The 22,416-nt window shown below is 40.4% G+C and overlaps 1 protein-coding gene across 2 annotated transcripts; it reads left to right on the top strand.

The window, feature by feature from the left end:
- Positions 1-545: 545 nt before the first annotated feature.
- kcnc4 (potassium voltage-gated channel, Shaw-related subfamily, member 4) lies at positions 546-20,609 on the top strand. Of its 2 annotated transcripts, none has more exons than XM_034208844.1 (4): positions 546-1,778; positions 13,393-14,350; positions 15,302-15,478; positions 18,356-20,609. In XM_034208844.1, exons 1-4 carry the CDS (start codon positions 1,170-1,172, stop codon positions 18,421-18,423), a joined length of 1,812 nt encoding a protein of 603 aa, XP_034064735.1. In that variant the 5' UTR covers positions 546-1,169; the 3' UTR covers positions 18,424-20,609. The 2 variants fall into 2 exon arrangements, with proteins under 2 accessions (XP_034064735.1, XP_034064737.1); XM_034208846.1 differs by having other exon boundaries at positions 1,170-1,778; positions 13,393-14,329.
- Positions 20,610-22,416: the final 1,807 nt, after the last annotated feature.

Genomic DNA, 22,416 nt, shown 5'->3' with positions numbered 1-22,416 from the left:
TTGCTTTGTGGTTACATAATTAGTAAATCAACTGAACACGATCTCTTCAAATCAATGTCATTTCTGTATTTCTGAATGGTTCATTCAACCGGCTCACTGATCATGTTGTTCACTGAAGGATCCACTAGGTGTCAGTCTTAGTTTGATTCAGCAACATCATGACTTCTCTGATGAGATCACATTGTTGGATCACACTTTGTTGCTCAATAATAATAATAATAATAACAATACAAATAATAATAATAATAGCACTAATAAGCAATACTAATAATGATACAAATAATACTAATAACGACAATAATAATAACAATAATCATCATTATTGGCTACTAATGAAATTGAAGGAAAATCATTATCTGCTACTAAAATGTTTGAATCACATTATTCAATATTACAATCTACAAATAAAGTAAGTTGAAGGTTCACACACACACACACACACACACACACACAGAGAGATTGGGGGGAGTGGTTCAGTGCGCCAGCCTCCGCCAGCATCCAAAGAGTTAAACTGTCGAGGCTGTTGTTGAACGCACCATCCATCCGGGGTTGTGTCGCTAAGGCAAGAGAGGCTACTTGTGAAGAAAGCAACAGATCCCCAGCTGGAAAACAACAGCACATCTGGCATGCGAACAGAACAGGAAGAACTGGAGGAATAGCTCAACTCGAGTGAATAAATGGTCGTTTGGAAAGCTTGCTCATTTTTTTGTGGAGAAGAGAAAAGTTATCAGGAATAGTTGTTCATTTTGGCGTTGCAGAATTTGAATAACATTTATAAAAGGAGGCGAGGAGTGACACATTACTTCAGAGGCACGAAGCCTGCTGTGCGTAATTTGACATTTATTTTTTGCAAAATGAGCGGAAAATCGTAAGTGTAACACCTTGAAGCATTCATTTAAGTAACATTGTGCAACCTGTTCTACAAACAACATTTAAAAACACCTGCGTTTTGTTCCAACACCAGGCGGAGTTTTGTAACAGGTGGTTTTTATTGAGCGTCTCACTTTTGTGCTGTCTCCATCAGACAGTGTTTTCTTTGCATAAATGACACGCACAGGTCAGTATCAGGACTGGGGTCTGAAATGAGGGCTCTTTTGGCAATATTATTTTATATATTTATCGGATTGGACAACATCTTGTAAGGTAGGCCAGAAGGTCCTTGCTTCTAAATGATAAGCTCGGTGTGTGTTTCGTCTTACCGGGGGCGCAAGGCAGGCAACAAACCTCCGTCTAAAACATGTCTGAAGGAGGAGATGTTCAGAGGGGAAGACTCGGAAAAAATTACCATCAACGTGGGTGGCACTCGACATGAAACGTACAAAAGCACCCTAAGGACCCTGCCGGGGACCCGCCTGGCCTGGCTGGCGGACCCGGACCCACAGGTCAGCTCTGACTCGGAAGCTGCGACCCCGAGCGCCGAGCTCTTCTTCGACAGACATCCGGGTATCTTCGCCTATGTGCTCAACTACTACCGGACCGGCAAGCTACACTGCCCGGCCGACGTGTGCGGGCCCCTCTTCGAGGAGGAGCTGGCGTTTTGGGGGATTGACGAGACCGACGTGGAGCCGTGCTGCTGGATGACTTACCGGCAACACCGGGACGCGGAGGAAGCCTTGGAGACGTTTGAACCCCCCGACCCGGACACCGACGACGACAGAGACATGCCGAGACGGTTCGGCATCGAGGACTGTCCGGACAGGTCGAGGAGCTGCTGCGAAATTTGGCAGCCTAAGGTCTGGGCCCTGTTTGACGACCCTTACTCCTCCAAAGCAGCCAGGGTGAGTTTTCTCCTTAGTGCGCTCTAATGGGCACATGAGACCATAAAACCACTAAGTGGGAGGGAAAGCTCAAACGTTCTGCTATCATCAACAGGTGTCCCTATAGCAAGCCTTCCCTTAAGTCTGTTATGTTTGCTGTATGTGACATATATCTGCGTTTTGTAAACATTTGTCTCGTCCAGTTTTTGATCCTTGAAGAGTAAGATTGCTCTACATGTTGTTGTTAAACTTCTAGCCTGTTGTGTGAAGGGTCAGCAGCTCCATTTCATTTCAATAACTTCATTTATATGATTTACTTAATATCAAACAAGCTTACTGAGTCCTTATACAATCAACACAGGACATGATAAAACCATTTAAACATAAAATACTAGCAGCAGTCTGCCATTGTATACTGGTTACGCTTTATGTGGACTAAAATGTTACTGTTGTTAAGTTGTAAAGTCTACCCACTTAACATCGCAACATGTTCAGGCAAGTGTAGAAATGACAGCCTAGTCTGGTGAGGTTTAGTTGGGCCTTAATGTGGTTATTTGTATGGAAAATGCAAAGTACAGGTCTGCTTCCTGGTCACAGTTGATATTTTTATGTCTATTTCACCTATTTCCAAGAACAGTTATAAACTCACCCATGCATCAACCAGGGCTCATCTGAACATCCTATAAAGACTTGCAAATATTAAATCCTCAATATAAATGGCAAAAAGTATGTGGTGACCCCTCTCCACATAGGGTTGTGTTCTTTTGGTTCTGACAAGGTACAACAATGGTACTTTAGGTAATAGCCAGGTCCATCAGAAAACGTTTCCCCGGTTTAGGAGTGCAGAGAGCCCTGATCTTAACCTCTTCCCACACATTAGTGGTGACCTGGAGCACAGACTTTGAGCCAGGCCAATTAAGGCCCAAGTAATGCTCTTATTGTGTGGATCTGCACACCAGTTGCAAACATATTAGGGAAATCCTTCCCAGAATACCGGAGACTGGTTAAACAGCTTATTAATAGTTGCAATTTTGGAATGAGATATTAAACAATCACATATCTCCAGTGATTTACTTTTTTGGTTTTACTTTGTCATTGTGCTTCCAAAGAACCCACTGCTGTATGTGCAGTAAAATGAGTGCGTAATTAAACATTTATTATATTAAAATATATATTGTTTTCTAGTCTTGGCAAAAACTCTTCTGACAGACATTTACATTTGTGTATCCCATGTATTCTCTAATGCTTGGGGCAACTATTACTAGGATTCCTTATAAGAGAACCCAAAAAACCAACAGAAATCCAAATAAATATACGACAAGGGTTTGGGAGGAGGAATGCTGTGTTAAAAAGAACTGTAAACACCATTCACAGAAAAAGAGCATATGAAAATTCAATAGATTTGACCATGTTTCTTTGGACACCTTTATGAAACATGTTATGGGCACAACAATATGTTAGTGAACAAGATCATTTGAAACAAATCACAACATATCTGGCTGATAAATCAATATTCAATATGTTTTTTGAGGGGCCTTAGTTCTTAAAGACCCCAAAAGGAACATTAATATTAATCTAGAGTTACTTTGTGCTAATAATGCTAATCAACTGTTACTCCGCACCTTTGTTTTTTTGCAAGCTTTAACAATTGTAGTGTATTTATTCAGCTCCCAGTTGAAGTCAATATTTTTCTTAGAATGCATCACCAGCTCTGTAGATGTTTATTTCAGTCATGTGAGCAGCAGTTTTTCAGTTCTCACTAAATGTATGATATGAAATTGTACCAAAATGCTGCAAAAAGATAAAAATGCTGTTTCATGACAAAAGTGCTGCAGGACTGAAGTGTTCCCACACATCTCATTCAAGGTTTGCACTCAGAGGTCCTCAAAACACTGTTGTGTACATCCATCTGCAATAAATCATGCTGTATATTAAACAGAAGATGATGTCCGACTAAGTTTACAGGCAAAGTTAAATGGATCCCACCATTCAGAAATGGTTGAGAGAGACATACTGCCCTGTTTTAAGTGGCTTGTGTTTAGTGAATAATACATTATTCAAAATCATGTCTTAAGTGTTTGATGTATTTATGATTTTAATATTCACTTCCCTTAAAATACATTTAAATATTTCTGATTTTATCATGATGCAAAAGATGCATTTATGTTTGGTATGTTTGCAATCTTTCCAATTAAAATAATTTTGCTCTCATTTGTTCCTCAATGGAAATAATCCATTTGTAAGCGTCAGAAAGAACCCTATGCCTAATGGCTTAGCAACAAAAGCAGCTGAGTGCCTAATAAAGTCAATGTAATAGCAAAGTATCGAGTGTCACCATAGCACAAGCTTTCAAGGCAAAGAGCCAGGAGCTTTCACTGGTCAGAAAAATAAAAATACATTTAGTCCAGAGTCGACAGAGAAAGGCTGATTCTCACTGTCATTTCTGTTTGCCTACTTTTGGAGTTTGAATGGTCTATTCAGAGACTCCCGCAGCGGAAGTGTAGTCTTCTTATTGCATGCCAATCACAATTCAAATAGTGTTTATTTTAGCTTCTCATCCAGGTGGCATTTGCAGACTGTCACTGTGGAACAGCTGACATCTCTGAGTCACAGCTGCCATCTGAAGATGCTCTGCCTGCCAGTTCATCACGTCTCCCACCACCCAATATTTGCAAATGAATCAATAAGGATTTGTGAAGTTCTACGTGGCATATAGATGTGAATCTGGAAGTATGTAGTAAGAACGCATACACATATTGACCCGGTCATAATGTTCTTTGTCCATTTCCTCTCCAGCCCATTCATGTACATATGTTTGCTCTGTGCATTCTGAGAGGATGCCGAGTGCTTTTCGAGAGACTCACGTTACCTTTATGGCCTTTTTATTTCACAGAGCCTCCGTGCTCGTCTCAGATAATGTGATTCTTGAAAGCCGGAAGGAAGTTAATCAGTCCATTATTTAAAGCCACATCCTCCTCACTATCAACCAAGACTGGAGGTGTAGCTGTTTGAAGTCGGCACATGAAGCCTCTATACTGATGATGGCACCACTCACAAATCATGGATAAGAGAGTTTCTAAATGCACAACTGCTAATACAGAAGGTACTATAACTCTAATGGCTCTTTACAGCATATTGCATTTTTAATAACACAATGCCTGACTCTTAGCCTAATTTGAAAGTGTTTACCACACAACAGATACACAATGTATGAGATGTAGTCGTTGTCCATTCTAAGCGAACAACAGTTCATTGGGTTCTCTACCTTTTCTCTAGCACCACCATGAAGTGAACTGTTGTGGTTTTGGATTAAATATGTGATGAATACAAATTGCCAGATAGGAATTAATAACTTTTCTGACTTTGTTTTTCATGTAGCACCATCATCAGGGCAGAGTTTTTTATATTGTACTTTTGTTAATTGCTTTCCTTTTATTAGATAAAAACGTGAAAGTAACCTTAACTGAAATTGGAAGAAGCATAAAGTAGCACAAAAACCTAAATAGACAAAGGGGGGGGTTCAGAATAAATTAAACGGTATACCATTTTTTTCATTGTTCAGCAAATGTAGATATGAACATTCAAAGCACAGAGCCATGCAATAAAGAGGATATTATTTTTTTAATTTTTTTACTAATAAACAGTCTATTTCAGTTTAAAAGACTATGATGTACTAGTCTCTTTGTAGTCTCAGTTTAGTTACATGAAACAATTAAACTTGACAGTAACATTGAGCTCAGACCAGATAACTTGGTTCAATCTTCCCTCATGCAATATTTCATTAATTCCACGGCGCTCCTGCCTGTAATTTATCACCGCTGTGGTAATGGGCTACAACTTGTTATCAGCGGTGAGCAATTAAAAGTGCTTTTCCCACAGAAAAGAGCAACGTAGAAAAGAAAATCAATTTGTCTTTGTTGTGACACCAAGGGATTAATTGATGTGGGGTTGTTGAGGTTTGATGCACGTTATCTCGAGTCTACACACAAACACCAAATCTATTTGGCAATATAAAACACACATTTTCTTTAAATTGGTTCATATTTTGCACATTTATTGTGGATTGGCATTTACATACAGATTTATTTACCACATTAGATAAAGTCACCTTGTTTTCAAATTAGAGATGTTCAAAGACATTCATATGTATTTAATTATTAGATGTTGATTGCTGAATATTAAACTTCACGCGTCACATTTTGCCTCGGAGTGACACCTAGTTGATAAATAATAAAGAAGTGTTATGAGCAGAACCTCTGGGCCCGGCTCTCTCAGCGCTGACACCTTTTCTCTGCTCTTTGTGAGTGGAGCAGTGGATTTGATTTTTCACACATCAAAGCAGCGCAGCCTCGTTAATGAGACTCTTATAACTCTGAATTCTCAGTAATCCTGTGTGATTACGGTGCTGCTTGTTTATTCTGCTTTGTTCTAAGCCGTTTGCTGAAAATAGATTGGTTCATGTGTTGCTGTGATACAATGTGATTTCTAAGTGAATTTTCCCTTTACTAACTAATTTGATGTTGTACATTCATCATATATACACATGACATATTATTAATCAGTGAGGAAGGTTGACACAGCAGACTCCAGCTTTAAAACCCAGCACGATTGTAGAAAGTATATTTACATGTTAATACAGTCAGTATTTATACAGGCAGGATAGATTTGAACCGCTTTGATTTATGATCAATACTGAATGGTTAATTGTTATTTTCCTGCATGCTGAGATCTGGTTTAAATATCCAGCCTTTACTTGAGACTTGTACTGAACGTGGCTGTTTTTGAATCATTTTGCTTCTTAAAATATCAAAAGTCTGACCCCACCATGTACCTTTATTTTGACTCAGCAACTCCCTCACAGCTATTATACACAGTGGTCTTTTTAAAGGAAGAATGCTTCAGCTCTGGATACATAAAGTCTCTTTTCCCTATTTAATTTTAAGTACAGTATTGCACCCCTGTCTCTAATCATAAATGGACCCTGGCATTGGACGTTGAAGGCCTGATCTTCCACATCCACCGACTCCTGGTCATTGACCTTTCATCTTTTCAGCCTAAACCCCCTGCCATGTGTCTGGTAAACCCCCGGTGATGTACAGTAGCAGTGCCCTTCCTGATCTGAAGGAATTTCATCATCTACTTTATTGTACCTATTGGTGTTCGTTTCCCCCTGTCTTTATCCTCTTCCTCATTGTAGAGGTGTTCTGCTCTGTGTTAGGGTCCTCTCCACTGATTGCTGTTGTTTATTTTTTGTATGTCCTTGCTGCAGTTCATTGATCGGTGGTCAAGGCTGGTTAAAGTGGAAAATGACTTCAAAGCCCTTCAATAAGAGGAAGTCAAAACATAGAAATGTGCCCTACCGCCAAAACCTTGTCTTGTTTTGTATTGCAGTTTAGATCATACCCTTCTGATTCAATACAAAATAAGCATGTTTCAATATGATCGCAATAAATAGAGAATTAGAAATAGCTTTCTTTATTGTGCATTTTAGTCTTACACTGTGGCATTGGGAAAGGGAGAAAATTATTTTTTGAATTTGGTCAATACCGGTATATTGCAGATCCCCAGGGGCTTCCCTGCCAGACTGAGTGGTGGACATTAATTCTCCTCCGTCCTCGGGTGGTGGATCAGTGTGACATGAATTCTAAGAAATCATCAAAGTTGCTGCTCTTATTGGCTGTGCAGCTGCTGACTGCTCAGTAGCCTCGTTGTTGTGGCTCCTATGTGTCAGTGTTAGTAACAGAGCGTGATGCTGAACAGCTGGAGGTGTTGGCTGTGATGGCACTCCCCAGCTGCTGCACACTGACGCTCCGCCTGCCCGTCCACCTGCCTCACTCCTTACTGATCTGAGTCTCCCAGCTGGGACCTTGCGGCTGTCTCCTCGGGGGAACCTAGTCTCAGTCTGCTAGCTGGCACCTGATGACCTTGAGTTGATGTCTTTTTGGCACAGGCAGTGTTTGGCATTATCCTTAGACTCTTACGATACTGTAGGTTTAGTGCTCAGAGACTTTAAAATCAACTGTGCTATCATCCATAAATATCATTCAGTTTTCAGCCTGGTGTCTCAACAATTACATTCCAAAACATTCAAAGGTATTGTTTGAGTATTACCTTTGAGGGAAACTTCAAGTCTTCTGGATAATTTTTTTTAAGTATCACAATTTGCTTCCTAAGCAAAGCTTGGGAATATGGCGTGGATCGATGGTGTTTGTGGCACATGTGAAACCCAAATTAATGTCAACTTTAAACTACATCAGTATTGAAAATAACATAACAAACGTACTTAATTTAAACCAAACTGTGTTGTTTTACAAAATATCATGTCCACAAGTCAAGAATTGTAAATCTTACTAAACTAAAAAAGGCATTTCAAAGGAATGAACCAGTGAAGACTAATGGCCATTCAGTCTGATCTTCAGGTAAGTAAGAGCTGAAGCTATTAAAGGAGTGTAAATATATTCCATGAAAATGTAGTTGAGTAGAATAAAATAGAAACACTCATCGTGAAGTCCATTTACCTCTAAAGCACATACAAAGCAACCTCTCTAAATGACTTAATTGATCCCTTGGAGTGCAATTGAAATGTACTGCAAGCCGAGGTTAGATGTAGGAAGTAATGTCATACACACGTAGTGCTTGTATACACTTAACCCCTCGGGAAGATTGCAGAGGCTGTATTTACATTCCCAGGAAATGAATAAAAAAAGAAAGCTTTGTGTGAACATTGATCATAACATTAGGAGGCTCAGCACCCTAACATGGAAACCACTGTGGTGGAACAGAAACAGTATGGCAACCAGTCCAACACTGACTGTGTTTAAAGTCTCCACCATTGAGCTGTAAACATAATGTTGTGGTATCCCTTTGTGTCAGACCTTAAACATTACAGACACATTTAAATGCTGCAAGATTAATTGAAATCAACTTGTATACACGGACACATGCAAATAACTAGAATAGCCACAGACAAACACTACTACTACAACAAGACTAAATACTTGGAGGAAGAGAAGTGGCAGTGCAGCCACTGACAGATACGCAGGTCTGAGGTCAAGCTGTGATGTGTTATTGCAAGACCTTTTTGTTGAGCCTTTTATGAGCAGAGAAAATTGTCGTAGTGTGCCTAGACCTTCGGCACCTTCCCTGCGGAGCTGCCCCTGGCCGCAGATATGAGCTCTGTTTACTTCTGGGGTAAACCGTTGGCATTTGAATAAACTGAACACTGTCACGGCCCGTTGGGGTCATCACAAGTATCTGAACAACAGCAGGACTCACCCTTTCTATTTTGGTGGCTGCTGGTTTGTTGTCTTACTGAAGGAGTCCCATGTGTGCTTTGTTTTTTAAGCCAGAAGAATTTCATAGTGTACAAATATATCTTTTAGACTGTAACAGAAATATGATCGATGATAAAACAGCCGGACAAAATTGACACAATGGACACATTTTTTTAGGCTTTTGCTGAACTGAAACTACAGTTATGCATTTCAATAAACACAATCAGCTGTGTTCGCAGGTGGGAAAGTGACATTACAAATATCGTATCTGCTTGAACTATCTTGACCTAAGTTTCAAAGATACTATCAGTCTTAAAGCATTCCTAAACGTCCTATCTTATCTTAACGTCAGTTCTTAAATCGACACTCGTCCTGTCATGCCTGAATGGCCACAAGACTGCCTGTAACTTTGATTAAAAGATGGATAAAGCATAATATAAATGTCCCCCGTCACTGGCTAGTCTCTTATCTGTCTGTCCATTTGATCGTCAGGTAAAATAAAGTAGCCGCTTGCACCGCTCCGTGTGTCAGGGACAACGATTGTAGATCAAAAGACAATTAATCTGTCAAAATGACTGACAGCTATTTTTTGTTAAATGGGAAGAACAAGCCTTCTGTTCTGGTCAAAAAGAGTTATTTGCACTGTTGGATCAGATCTGTTCAATTCCTTATTTTCATAAGATTTACAATCAATACATGTCCGACCAGTTCATCAACACTTTGTCTACCATTGTTGACACTGGGCTCCTATTCATTATCCAGGTCTATTGTGCAACAAGTGAAGAACCCACAGTGAGGCAGTGGAGACCAGAGTGGATTGATGAAAAGCTAGGGCAATGTTTTTATTAATTGACTTTGGAAATGGTCCTGCTGAGATGTTTCAACAGAGGCTGATCCCTCTCGTTTAGTGAAGCCCACCTTAATTATCTGGTGTTGACTTTATATCTGGCTCTTTTGTCTGGACGGCTTTTCAATGGGAAATCATGGATGAAAGGACACAATGTGTGTGTTGGAGACACTGTGAATGTAAATTAGTACTTGATTCATTTTCATTGAATAAAGGCTAGTAAACATCCAGTGTTACTGAAAACACATTTTCAGATGAAAGCAAGTAAGTCATAGACCCCCTGCTCAGTGATGCGGGATGTAAAGCTTCAACAAGATTTGATCATTATTATTTCAAAAATGTAGACAACTGAGCATTGCTAACCAAATATATCTCATGTACAATTTTCAGTCACTTTACTTATATACTACTTTTAGACGACTACACTACAACAACACAAAAGAAAGGGAAAATGTAACTTTCATTTTTTATTTTATCCCACCTCATTTATCTGACAGCTAAAGTGACCGCATAGCAGATTAAATATAAAAAATAAAAAAACATTTTTGTATACTGATATTGAAGTTTAGTGACATTCATTTACTTTTTTCAATCTTTGTCTTCAGCTGCGGCAGTATACTGTATGTATGACTAAGTCAGCTCTGTGCTGCTGTTTCTTGTAGTTTCTCTTTACTGGTTGGCTTGTTGTGATGTTCCCTGAGACTCAGCTGTCCTTGGTGATGTTCAGGGACACGTGACTCTGATCTCCTCCTGGGGCAGAGTCGAGGCTTCACCGTCTTCCCTCTTGTCCTTCGGCTCAGCCCTCATCTTCTCGGGGGAACAGAGCTGCGAGGGCCTCAGAGCTCTGCAGGGACAAAGCGGAGGAAGGTTGTCATGGTAAATAACCTGCACATTATCTGGGTGCACAACAGAGATATTTATTATCGTATATATTTACATGTGTGCAGTATTGCTGTTTTGAAAATTAGCTGCTATTCTCCCAACTCTCTAAACCCCATAACCTCGCCTGATCCTAGTTATGTTGTTTGTCCATAGTAAAGAGCAGAACGTATGCACACCTGTAGATCAACAGGTGCATAGGAGAATAGGTTGACAATACAGCACTAAAGTCTCCCGCACACTATCCTCATCACTTCCAGTAAGAGATATTCAATAACAATGCTTCAGTACAAAGACCTTCCTCACATTACATTTGATTAATTCCAAAATAGCCTGATGAAGGTTTGTCTACCAAAACTTTATTTAATTTGTTTCGCAGCGGATTAGTGTCAAACATCACATGGTTTATTTGTTTTATTCTAATCAAAGAACCAAACGCTATAAAGCCGGTTGATATTTGAGAGGCCCCCGGAGGTGGAAAATAGCTGAGTGCATGCATGGCACAGGTACATATTTATCCAGCTGAAAGATTGGAGAAAGGTTTGAGAGGCTTTGCAATTTGTCCAGGCTTTAGTAAACAATGAAGACAGATCGGGTATGAGTAAGCACACAATGTTAACACAAAGACAGACAGGCATGGCAATTGTGCTGGATCAGGTGGAAGCCATGCGGGCTGCATTGTTCAATGTACCTCCCATTGGTTTTTAAAGTGGTTTGACTCAGCCGTCATTGTATTTAGATTTTTAGAGAGATTATTTATTTTATTTAGGGCTGTACATTTTTTCATTATCAAAGAAACTGCTGCTTATTTTTTTTGATTAATTGATTATTCATTTGGTCTTTAAAATGTCAGAAAATTAAGAACTGCAGTTTGTCAAAGTCCAAGGTGATGTTTTTAAATAACTCTTTACGGTAGGTAGATACAATATGAAAATAATTTAATGTCAGTCCAAAACCCAAAGACATTCAGTGTAATATAATTTAAAAAGGGAACATTTAAATCTTTATATTTGATTGACTGAAAAAAACATTTTCTGCCTTTTCCGCTTGAAAAATAACATTAACAATCAATTTATTATCAAAATAGTGACGATTTCTTTTTCTGTATTAACTGTATTAATCGTATTAATCTGTATTAATTGGTCGACTAGTAGCTGCAGCTCTAGATTTAAATGATATTGCATTTGGATCAGAGGCATCAATGAGTGCATTGTTTCACCAAAACATGGCTGATAAACTCAACAGCAGGACTGAATGTGACAGGAAGTCTCTCATGACTCAGTTTGTTGTCCAGAGTCTTTTATCTCTTTTGTTATCGCTCGCTGTTCTGTGTCAGCGGGCTCTACTCCTCTCTCCACTTCCCTCTCCTACACTTGTGAATCGAAACACAAAACTCCTTTTCAGAACAAAATTGAACCCTGAGACTCATGTATGTGAAACCTCACACAGCAGCCCTATGGTTGGCGTAGTTATTAAGTGTTGGCTCCTTGTGAGCACCCCCTGCTGTCCGAGTCTTGCACAGGGCGCCATGTTAATGAAATCACGTCTTCTTTCTGCAGGATTCAGGCTCTGTGTTCATGGGAGTAATTGGTTTTGGAATTGGTTTGTTTTCTCAAATGACATTGTCCTGGCTCCCAAGTCTTTAAAAAAAAAAATATTATAATATTCACTCAGTAATATTAAACTCAAGAGGCAGTGGACAATCACAGCACTGAATTATTTCCTTGAAGGTGTGAGGATGAGGCTCAGTGCCAGTGGTTCTGGAAAACAGATTTTTTTTTCAGGTGTCTATAGTTTTCTTGGAGAGCAAACCATTCAGGTTTTAAGTTTTAATAGAAACCTTTGCACAATATGATTTAAAAAGTACAAGTTCGGAAGGCACAAGATATTTTTAAATGTCTCCTATTATACTATTTGTAGGAATATATTATAGGTCTCAGATATATATGTTTTTCTCAAAATACCAAACAGATCACCCATTCTAGCCATGCCTCATACGTACCCCTCTATTTCAGCCCTGTTATTAAAGTGCTGATTCTGGGTCTGTAGCTTTAAATGTTGCCGAGCTGCTGCTGGCCACGCCTCTTTGGAGCAGGCATAAGCTCTCCTCTGTGAAGAGAGGTTTCTACCCAGATTCTCAGCTGAATGCTGCTGTGATTAAACGCAATATTATGTTCCAAACCACGAGGATTATTTTTAAAACAGTATGGAGCTCAAATGCTTTTTCTCTCGCGGGTTTACCTCAAGGTGAGTACCTTTTTTTTTTGTAATACTCTCTCCAGTACAGTATTAGCTCTGCGTGTTAGCGATGCTTGCTAATGTAAATACAGACCATATTACTTCCAAAACAAGTCGCACATTGTTTCTGATACAGCAATGTTTCTGATAGGGCCATGGGCGTAAAGCCAGCCAGCATTTGACTAATGTCGTCATGACTGCAGCAAATCTGGATCAGCTCCGTTGTACCCCCGTTTTAAGAGATGTGGGTAAGGAGAAAAGAGAGAGGGTTGTATTTTCGGACACTTTGTGAGTCTCCTTACACACCGGGGACACATATTTATGTATAAAAGACATCAGAAAGTGCATTTTTCACAATAGGTTACCTTAAACTAAGTGTTTTATCTGTCCTGTCTAGGGAGTGGCGTTTGCCTCTCTATTTTTCATCCTGGTGTCCATCACCACCTTCTGCCTGGAGACCCATGAAGCCTTCAACGAGCTGCAGAACCGGACGGTGCAGATTGTCGAGGGAAACGTCACACGGAAAGAGGAGAGGCCGGAGATGGTGACCAAGCCCATCCTCACTGTGGTGGAGGGCATCTGTGTGGTCTGGTTCACTTTTGAATTCCTGGTGCGCGTCGTCTGCTGCCCAAACAAGATGGTCTTCATCAAGAACACACTCAACATCATTGACTTTGTGGCCATTCTGCCATTCTACCTGGAGATGGGCCTGAAGGGTCTGTCCTCCAAAGCTGCCAATGACGTGCTGGGCTTCCTCCGAGTGGTGCGCTTTGTTCGGATCCTCCGTATCTTCAAGCTGACGCGGCACTTTGTGGGCCTGCGAGTGCTGGGCCACACACTGAGGGCCAGCGTCAACGAGTTCCTGCTTCTCATCATCTTCTTGGCACTCGGTGTACTTATCTTCGCCACCATGATATACTACGCTGAGCGCATCGGGGCCCAGCCTGACGACCCCACGGGTTCCAACCACACACACTTCAAGAACATCCCCATCAGCTTCTGGTGGGCGGTGGTCACCATGACAACGCTGGGCTACGGAGACATGTACCCACAGACCTGGCTGGGCATGATGGTGGGGGCTCTGTGTGCGCTCGCAGGGGTCCTGACCATCGCCATGCCGGTGCCCGTCATCGTCAATAACTTTGGGATGTACTACTCGCTGGCTATGGCCAAACAGAAGCTGCCGAAAAAGAAGAAGAAGCACAACCCGAACCCAGACGCTCCGACTGACTCTGCCTCGTTTGTGAAGTCGGAAACAAACTCACACAGAGACAGCACTCAGAGCGACACGTGTCCGCTGGCCGCCGAAGAGAACGTCAGCAGGAACCGCTCAGGTCAGCACACAATATTAAAGGGTCAGTTCACCCAAATTACAGGAACATGCTCTCGATTTCCCTCTGTGGTATCTGGACAAGCAGAGAGTTCTGTTTTTATTTGCTCAGGATTTAATTAGAGAAATGTGTGGTGCTTACATGTACCTTTTTTAAATGTAAACAGTAATGTCTTATAGAAACAGTGTTTGGTTACTTAGACAGCCTTCATTGGAGGTTCTTTCACTCATATACATATTTTTATTTCATATTATAAAGGGAACATTCTTGCTGGAAAGAAATGTTTGAACTATTATTTAAAATGTATATTTCAGTGTTAGCAGCACAAACACTATAGCATTCACCTTAGTTGTTCCTTGGCAGACATTTTAATGGCAAATAAAACAAATGGCTGCATGGCTAGATATCATGAGAGGAAAGTAAGAACATTATTTATTTGTAATTTAATTGAAGTGACCTTTTTAAAATAATGTTGTTATTTATTGAATTTATCAGGATTTTGATTTCAAAATATAATTTTTGTCTTCCTGTTTGTTTAATCAATTATAAATATGTGAGTTATACAGTAACATAATTAGACATTACATTGCATTTAGCTGACGCTTTTATCCAAAGCGACTTACAATAAGTGCGTTCGACCAACAAAATACAAACTTGAAGAAAACAGAATCATATAAGTACATCAGGTTTCATAGAGCAAAAACATTTCAAGTGCTACTCAACTGGCTTTAGCATAGACTATGTATTCTTATTTTTCCAAATGCTTTTAAGACTGTCTGACAGCGGAACCATGATTTGTCACATAGACAGTTAACACACCACGATCAAAATACTCCTTACAAAATCTCAGACAATTGAATTTCATCACAGAAAACACAGATTTTATGCCACAAACCTCTGCCTTTGTGTGGGCACTCTGGCTCTCAGTAAAAGCTTTGGCATTTACATCACTATGTGTTTTTGTCCTCCTGTCAGACTCCAAGCAGAACGGGGATGCAAATGTGGCCCTTTCAGAGGAGGAAGGCTGCAGCCTGACCCAGCCGCTGTCCCCCAATGAAAAGTGGACCCTGCGGTGCTCCAGAGGGCGAGACAAGACTAAAAAGGAGGCCACCTGCTTCCTCCTGACCGCTGGTGACTCCAACGCCCATACTGGTAAGTGACAGTACATATCTGAACTGGTTTAACTCCACTACACTCTGGGAAAACATGTACTAAGGCACTTTTAACGTTTTGGGTACTAGTGAGATGATAGATTGATACCACTCCCATCTCTGATTGCTCAGGACTTGAAGCAGGAAGAAACAGCTAGCCTGGTTTGTCTGAGGGTAAAAAAAAAAGGATTGCCTACCAGCAACTGTATAGATTTACAACTTCTGTTATATATTGTTTGTTCAATTTGTACAAAAAAGAAATTGCAAAAATGGCATAGTGTTTTCTAACCCAAGTGTGGGTCTATCTATACTCAGATTCAACTGTAGGTATTTGTGATGCTATGTCTATGGGATTATTTATAGATTTCTGACCTTCAACACCAATATTCTGTATTTGACTATTGATAAATTGTGTGAAACTGGTAGCATGGGTACAAAGAAGCCCCTTTTTAGGTCTCTTTATTGATATCCGCTGTCAGCCTGCCATCGCTCTCTGCTTGAATGGCTGCTGGATCACACATCTGAGATTCCCTAAGTACCTAAAAGCCCCTCGGGAAAAGAGTCTCTATATTTGGCAGTCGTGGATTCATTCATGACATCCTGAGCTCACATCCCACCCGGTCAACATCCTGACTCATCTACAAACAGCCCAACGACACTAAAGGTGTTTTCCTGCAAAACTGCACTCTACCAAAGCTCATTAGCGCATCACTGTCGAGGCTAAAAAAACACATAAATGGGGGGCACTCATTGTAGCTTGGCTCCTATGAGACTATATACTCCCCCCACTTTTTTTGACAGCCCATTACAAGCAAATTGTATTTAAACGTGTTTGTTGAAAGCCTTGTGAATCCCTGAATGGATTGAGTGTTGTAGATTGGTGTCGGTTAATAGCATGTTGTCACATGCATATAAAGAAAAATCAGTTATATCTTTCAGATACACGAGAAGGGGTATTTGTGGACCTGTTATGCTCAGGGTAGGAAATAATACGTCAATGTAGAATTGACGGCATCACAGTCACAGTGGGAAAAACAAAAACACGAAGAAATCATCACCAGTCTCCTTTCACGCTGACTCCTCTAATAATACGCTAAATTATCTGGTCAGCTCATGCAATTGCCAAGTGACGCTTTTTCTGATGGCAGAGACAAAAGCAATGGGAGGCAGAGCAAAGCCAGAACAGCTCAAAATGAATCTTTGAGAGAGCGAGGGAGGGGGTAATTCAATCCCGAGCCCTGTGTCTGGTGAGGATGTGGATAATGGTATCCCATTGTATAACAGGGCAAAATTACACATTCACAACACATTTTAGTCGACATTACCTGGAAAAATGTCTCAAGTGGTCTTTCATTGTTTGCTATCAGTGTGGGAAATGGCTGTGGCTGAGTTGTGATTCAAAATCAAGAACTCGTATTTTCTTGACAACATGCAACATGTGATTGCTGCCATTTTGAGCTGCTCACAGGGGAGAGATATGACTCAGTGGCACTGCTCTACGAAGCCATGCCCATAGAGGACGGTGTAAGGTTAATTTCAGGGTTACAGGATATAAGGTATGGATCATATTTCACCAGAGCAGTATGGCAGGAAGCAGAGAGAAGGACAGATGGATGCAGCAGGTCTGAATATGCTAAGATGATTATCAGTGACAGGAAATGGTCGCCCGCCCTGCAGTGGGAACAAAATGCTGGTGGGTTTGAAGTGATTATGACTGTCACAGGGAATCACAGACAGTGTTAACACTCACTGTCACAATTTATACATGAAAACGCTGTCCTAGTGGAAAGCCCATTGCCTCAGAGATGTGACAACCGCCAGCTCTTGTCCTGATGAGAGCATAATGGTGAGGCAAACTGTTGTGTGCTGCTAAGAGGAAGCGGCAGGCAGAAAGTCTGACAACCAGAAAAAAGGCTAGTTAGCTCGGAGGAGGCTTCATATTCCCAGGTGACTCGTCTGGATGATTGCTACTAATGGGTTTCCATTAACAACATGGGTGTTCATAGCAAAAGCGTCCTGTTGTCCTCTGACTTTCAGATCTGTAGGATCTCTCTGTCGAAGTAAAATACAAGTCAATTTATCAATTGCTCCTTAAAGGTCCCCTATCATGCAAAATACACACAAAGTGTCAGGAAATAAAACCCTCTCTCTTTTCCTCCTTACCCAAATCTAAAAAAAAACAGGGGTACAACGGAGATGATCCAGATTTGCTGCCGATATGATGTAATATCTTAGATGTGGGCTGGCTCTACGCCAACGGCCCTATCAGAAACGTCTGATAGAAATAATCCTTGATGTGGAACATAATATGGTGTTTAATCACAGCAGCATTTAGCTGAGTATCTGCCGGTAGAATTCTCCTGCATAAGTTTATTTATTTTTTTAACGCTACTTACCCAGAACCAGCACTTCTCTAACAAGGCTGAAATAGAGGGGTATGAGGCATGGCTAGAATGGGTGACAGGTTTTTTATATATTTGTATATATCTGAGACCTATAATATATGCCTAAAAATAGTATAATAGGATACTTTAAATGGAAAATTACAAAGAACAATTATTACATCATTTATCAGAAAATAAAGATAATTCGCAGGCTCCTGCTTCTTAAATTGAGAAGATTATATTAATGTAAATTGTATTCTAATGTTAAAGAAACTTTCATTGTATGACATTTTATAGATTAAACAATTAAATTAGTAGGATTTTTATATAATAAAATAATAATAATAATATTGATTAGTTTAGAGACGAGTTCAGCTTGAACAGCTTCTATATAGCGGTGATGTTTAAATACACTTCCTAGGAAACACTTTCTAGGTCTTTCATGCTCATAAGTGACTGTGTTTGATTGTTTTCTGTCCTTTGTTTCCTTACAGAGAGCTGTAAAGACCTCCTCGCTGCCACAGGAAATTACGCTCAGCCGGAGGTCACAACGCTGACCTGATGCTGATTGACTACGAAAAGGAGAAAGAGCAGGAACTCTCGTCTGACTACATGCGTAGTCCGACGTAGAGTCGGACGTAGAGTCGGACGTAGAGTGCGTCCGACTGAGTGCGTCCGACTGAGTGCGTAGAGTACGTAGAGTGCATGAAAAAACTGGTGGATTTTGATTCAAAACAGGATTTCTACGATTTTTGCTGCGTCATAAATCCTAAATCCTGTGGTAGAAAATCAGTTGCGTAGCATATTTACCATATTACACTCATACACTCATTAACATGTCTCAAAGCATTTTGCATGTCTCGCATGACCTCCCATTGTAAACTATTCTTTAAAAACAGACTACCTTTAACATGCCAATCATTTAGTGAACATGTCTTAAAGGACCTGAAGACAAATACCTATACAACTATACTATTAAGTATGCCAGGAAAACATATTTTGTATGTCCCAATATATGGTATGTCAGATGTATTATGCCAAAAATACATGGATATCATACTCCATCAAGTCACATTTTGATGTATGCAAGCCAGCATACTTTTCTGGCTATCCTTACCCACAATCCTTTACACAGAGGATACTGCATACGAGCAAAAGGGTCGAAGTTCAAGGTGCAAGGATATGAAGTACTGTGTCCCAATTGTATGCAAACTGTATGCAACTGTAGGTCATTTGTATGGGCAGCTGCAGTACATACTAAAAGTAAAATGATGATTCTGAACACAGCCATATCTGTTTCTCAATTATCTTTTTGTTATGACAGACATGGTCCTACATGAACACACAATTTACTGCCATCGTTCGAACATTTTGGTTATTTCATATCACCGATTTCTGTGTTTATTTCTTTGCGCTTTTCTTACATAAACTGAAGTGGGAGGGGCTCAGTTGGATAGTGTGATGTCATGTATGTCCATGAACTAATCAGGATTGAGCATTTGAGTCTAATGCTAGTTACTGGGTAGTTTGGGCATTGTCATCCAACATGGTCAAATCAAACCACAGGGTCTTGATGAAGCAGATCTGCTGAGGTTTTGGGTCGTAATACTAACTTTAGTTGGTCATTACTAGTTATTGGTCAACATTGACAGCTACTTAATAAGTAAGATACTTAAATATGTAATATTACAGAGAAAGACTTTCATGGGTTTAAATCTGAAGAAAGTCTGTTTTAACCATATGGCAACATTTTTGCTACAGAGATGTTGCTAAGCGGTTGCTTGAAGTAATATGTACAGTCAGTTTTTTAGAACTAAATAAAATTAACTTTGTCATTGGGATTAATGCCTTTAATCCATCAAAGTTGTTAACTGTCCAGTAAGAACCCTTTATATATATATATACAGTCTATGGTAAGAACACCCAAACACTGGTGAATATGGGCTTGTACAGCAAAACTGTTACTGTGAACTGGGATTAGAAAATGGACCCAGATTTCTTTGTCGATCATCCGGTCTCTGCCTTCTGTCGTGCCACTGCTTTTTAACACTGACCACAGGGACAACATGCAGATATTTTGTCGAGACACAGCATGGTATGAATGATGCTCAGGCAACACATTGTTTCTAAATCCTTGTACAATAAAAGAGTTCAACAAAAGAAAACAAAATCAATGGAGCAGTATTGTCTGCAAATCACATTAGCTGCATACAATAAATCCATCAGTGCTGGTTGAGTCAGGACCAAATGTAGACTCTATTAGATTACATGTAGAATCTTTTGTACCATCATCACAAAGTACATACAGTGCAATGCCATCAGTTCCACCTGTGCCTCATGTTGAGTAATAGAGCTTCAATGTGTGCAGTAATGTGATTAGAGATGTTCTTAACACTTCTGTCTGTCTGATCCGTGGAGTCTCTGTTACATGTTTCCACAGAGAGAAGGAGTGTGCTTTATTTTACTTGTGACTTATATTCCTTATGGTCTACCATAGTGGCCTTATGTTTAACAAACAAAGGGAAAGTTAATTTCATCTTCACTAGACTCCGTTTAAACGTTGACCCAGAGGTTGGTAATCATGTAAAAGTACAGTTGTATGTACAGTATGTAGCACATTCTGGATAATTTCTTTAAAGTGGACCTATCATGCTATATTTGAAACATATATTGTTGGGCCATACCTATATAAAACATGTCTGTGAAGTTTTTTTTTTCAAAATACCAAACAGATCATGCATTTTAGCCATGCCTCATTTGCTCTATCTGCTCTATTCCAGCCCTGTTTTTGCAGGGGCTGATTCTGCTTTTGTGGCAGACTACAGCGCCGCTTACAGGCCTGGCATATGTACTACAGTGTCTCCAGCGCTTTCGAGCGGTCTCTCATTCCCCTGATAGGTGGAGAGTTGCCCATATAGGCGGAGCACCCCTTTTCTGACGTCAGAAAAATTCAAATAATAATCAGCTCCGTTGCAGCCCCGTTTTTAGAGATTTGGGTACGGAGGAAAAGAGAGGGTTGTGTTTTCTGACACTTGGTGAGTTCCCTGACACACGGGGGACACATATTCATGTATAAAAGACGTACAACAGTGCATTTTGCATGATAGGTCCCCTTTGACTATTTTCTCCTCTGACTTGATTTTGCACCGTTAAACAACAATAAAATATTTTTATTTTCAGAATTCATGTTTTCAGCCTCATTTGCCTATTGTATATATTCGAATGTGATGGAGAAGCACATCAGTTTAATATTTCACATGGATTGTATAGATGATTGTGATGGATTTGAACCCAGTCCGCCTGTCCAATGTTATGTGTGCGCGCGTGATGTTGTATCATGTAGGCATGTTTCTATGCAGAAATAGAAATAAAGTATTTTCCCCCTTCTAGTGTTGAGGATAAATTATTGTCTATTCTTACATTAGATTTCAAATTGTATCACATCTTGCGTTATGGCATCTTATTTTTGTTCTCTTTTAGTTGCAGTTAGTGCCTCCTCTGCTGGCTGCTGCTGCTGCTGCTGCTGCTGTGTCACCTACTGTACGGCTATTTATAAAAGTGACAAGTGTCTGGTGGTTGATCTTGTGCTTGCTCAAAGTGCTGTAACAGCAGTCTCTGGGTGTTTCTCAATGTCGAGGAAAGCTGCTCCAGAGCCACTATTTCAAGGATGCTACGTCATCGAGTCCCGCCGAAGGACTGTTCCAATGTCCAGGATGCTTGGAATTCTACCGAGGCCGGCGTACTTCGTTGCGGGAAATTTCGAGGCTGCACATGTGTAGACTCTGCAGTATTAAAATCCCCACAATGCTTTGCGCATGGACCAATTTCCAAATCTTTGGCGGAAATCACACTCCATTTAAAGCGGGGCCTCGCATATGACGCACACCTGTTAGCCTGTTCTGCAATTCTTCGTTTTCCGAGGCTAGGAAGGATATCTTGCCTCGCTTCTGAAGCAAGTGACTCGGAAGACATGTGCTACCATGCAAGCGTCCTCGACATTGAGAAACACCCACCGCCATGCCTCCTGCTCTCCTGTGCCTCCATGTACCGAAGGTGTAGATGGCATACAGAACACATCACCATGGAGATTGGGATGACAGGCAACACTAATTACTGCTCGGCTGCCTCCATCTCCCCCTCCCCCTTTCTTTCACAGGCAAAGAAAAAACTCTCACACACACACACACACACACACACACACACACACACACACACACACACACACACACACACACACACCAGCTCAGCATGATCATCATTACTGTTGTTGCTCATGGGGTATGTTTTGATGTTCAGGGATGCGTTGTGCAGGGCACTGTGGCGTTGCAGGGTGAGGGGGGCAAGATGTAAATGGATATAAAGCAGACGCCATGTGTTTAAAAAAAAAATGCAGAGCCAGTATTTTACCAAAGCTGAATGTTGACGGAGCAGATGTGATTGCTAAGGTAGAAGCAGGAAAACAGTTCTCAGTTTTGATATTTATGTTTTGGCTACATACTGAACAGTGGATGTTCTGATTGAATTGTTGCATCTGTGTTTTGATTTTGCTCTCATT

The sequence above is a fragment of the Gymnodraco acuticeps genome, unplaced genomic scaffold, assembly GCF_902827175.1.
Source record: "Gymnodraco acuticeps unplaced genomic scaffold, fGymAcu1.1, whole genome shotgun sequence".
Classification (NCBI taxonomy): Eukaryota; Metazoa; Chordata; class Actinopteri; order Perciformes; family Bathydraconidae; genus Gymnodraco; species Gymnodraco acuticeps.
The sequence above is the reverse complement of the archived record's forward strand: the minus strand, read 5'-3'. Positions and strand labels throughout refer to the sequence as shown.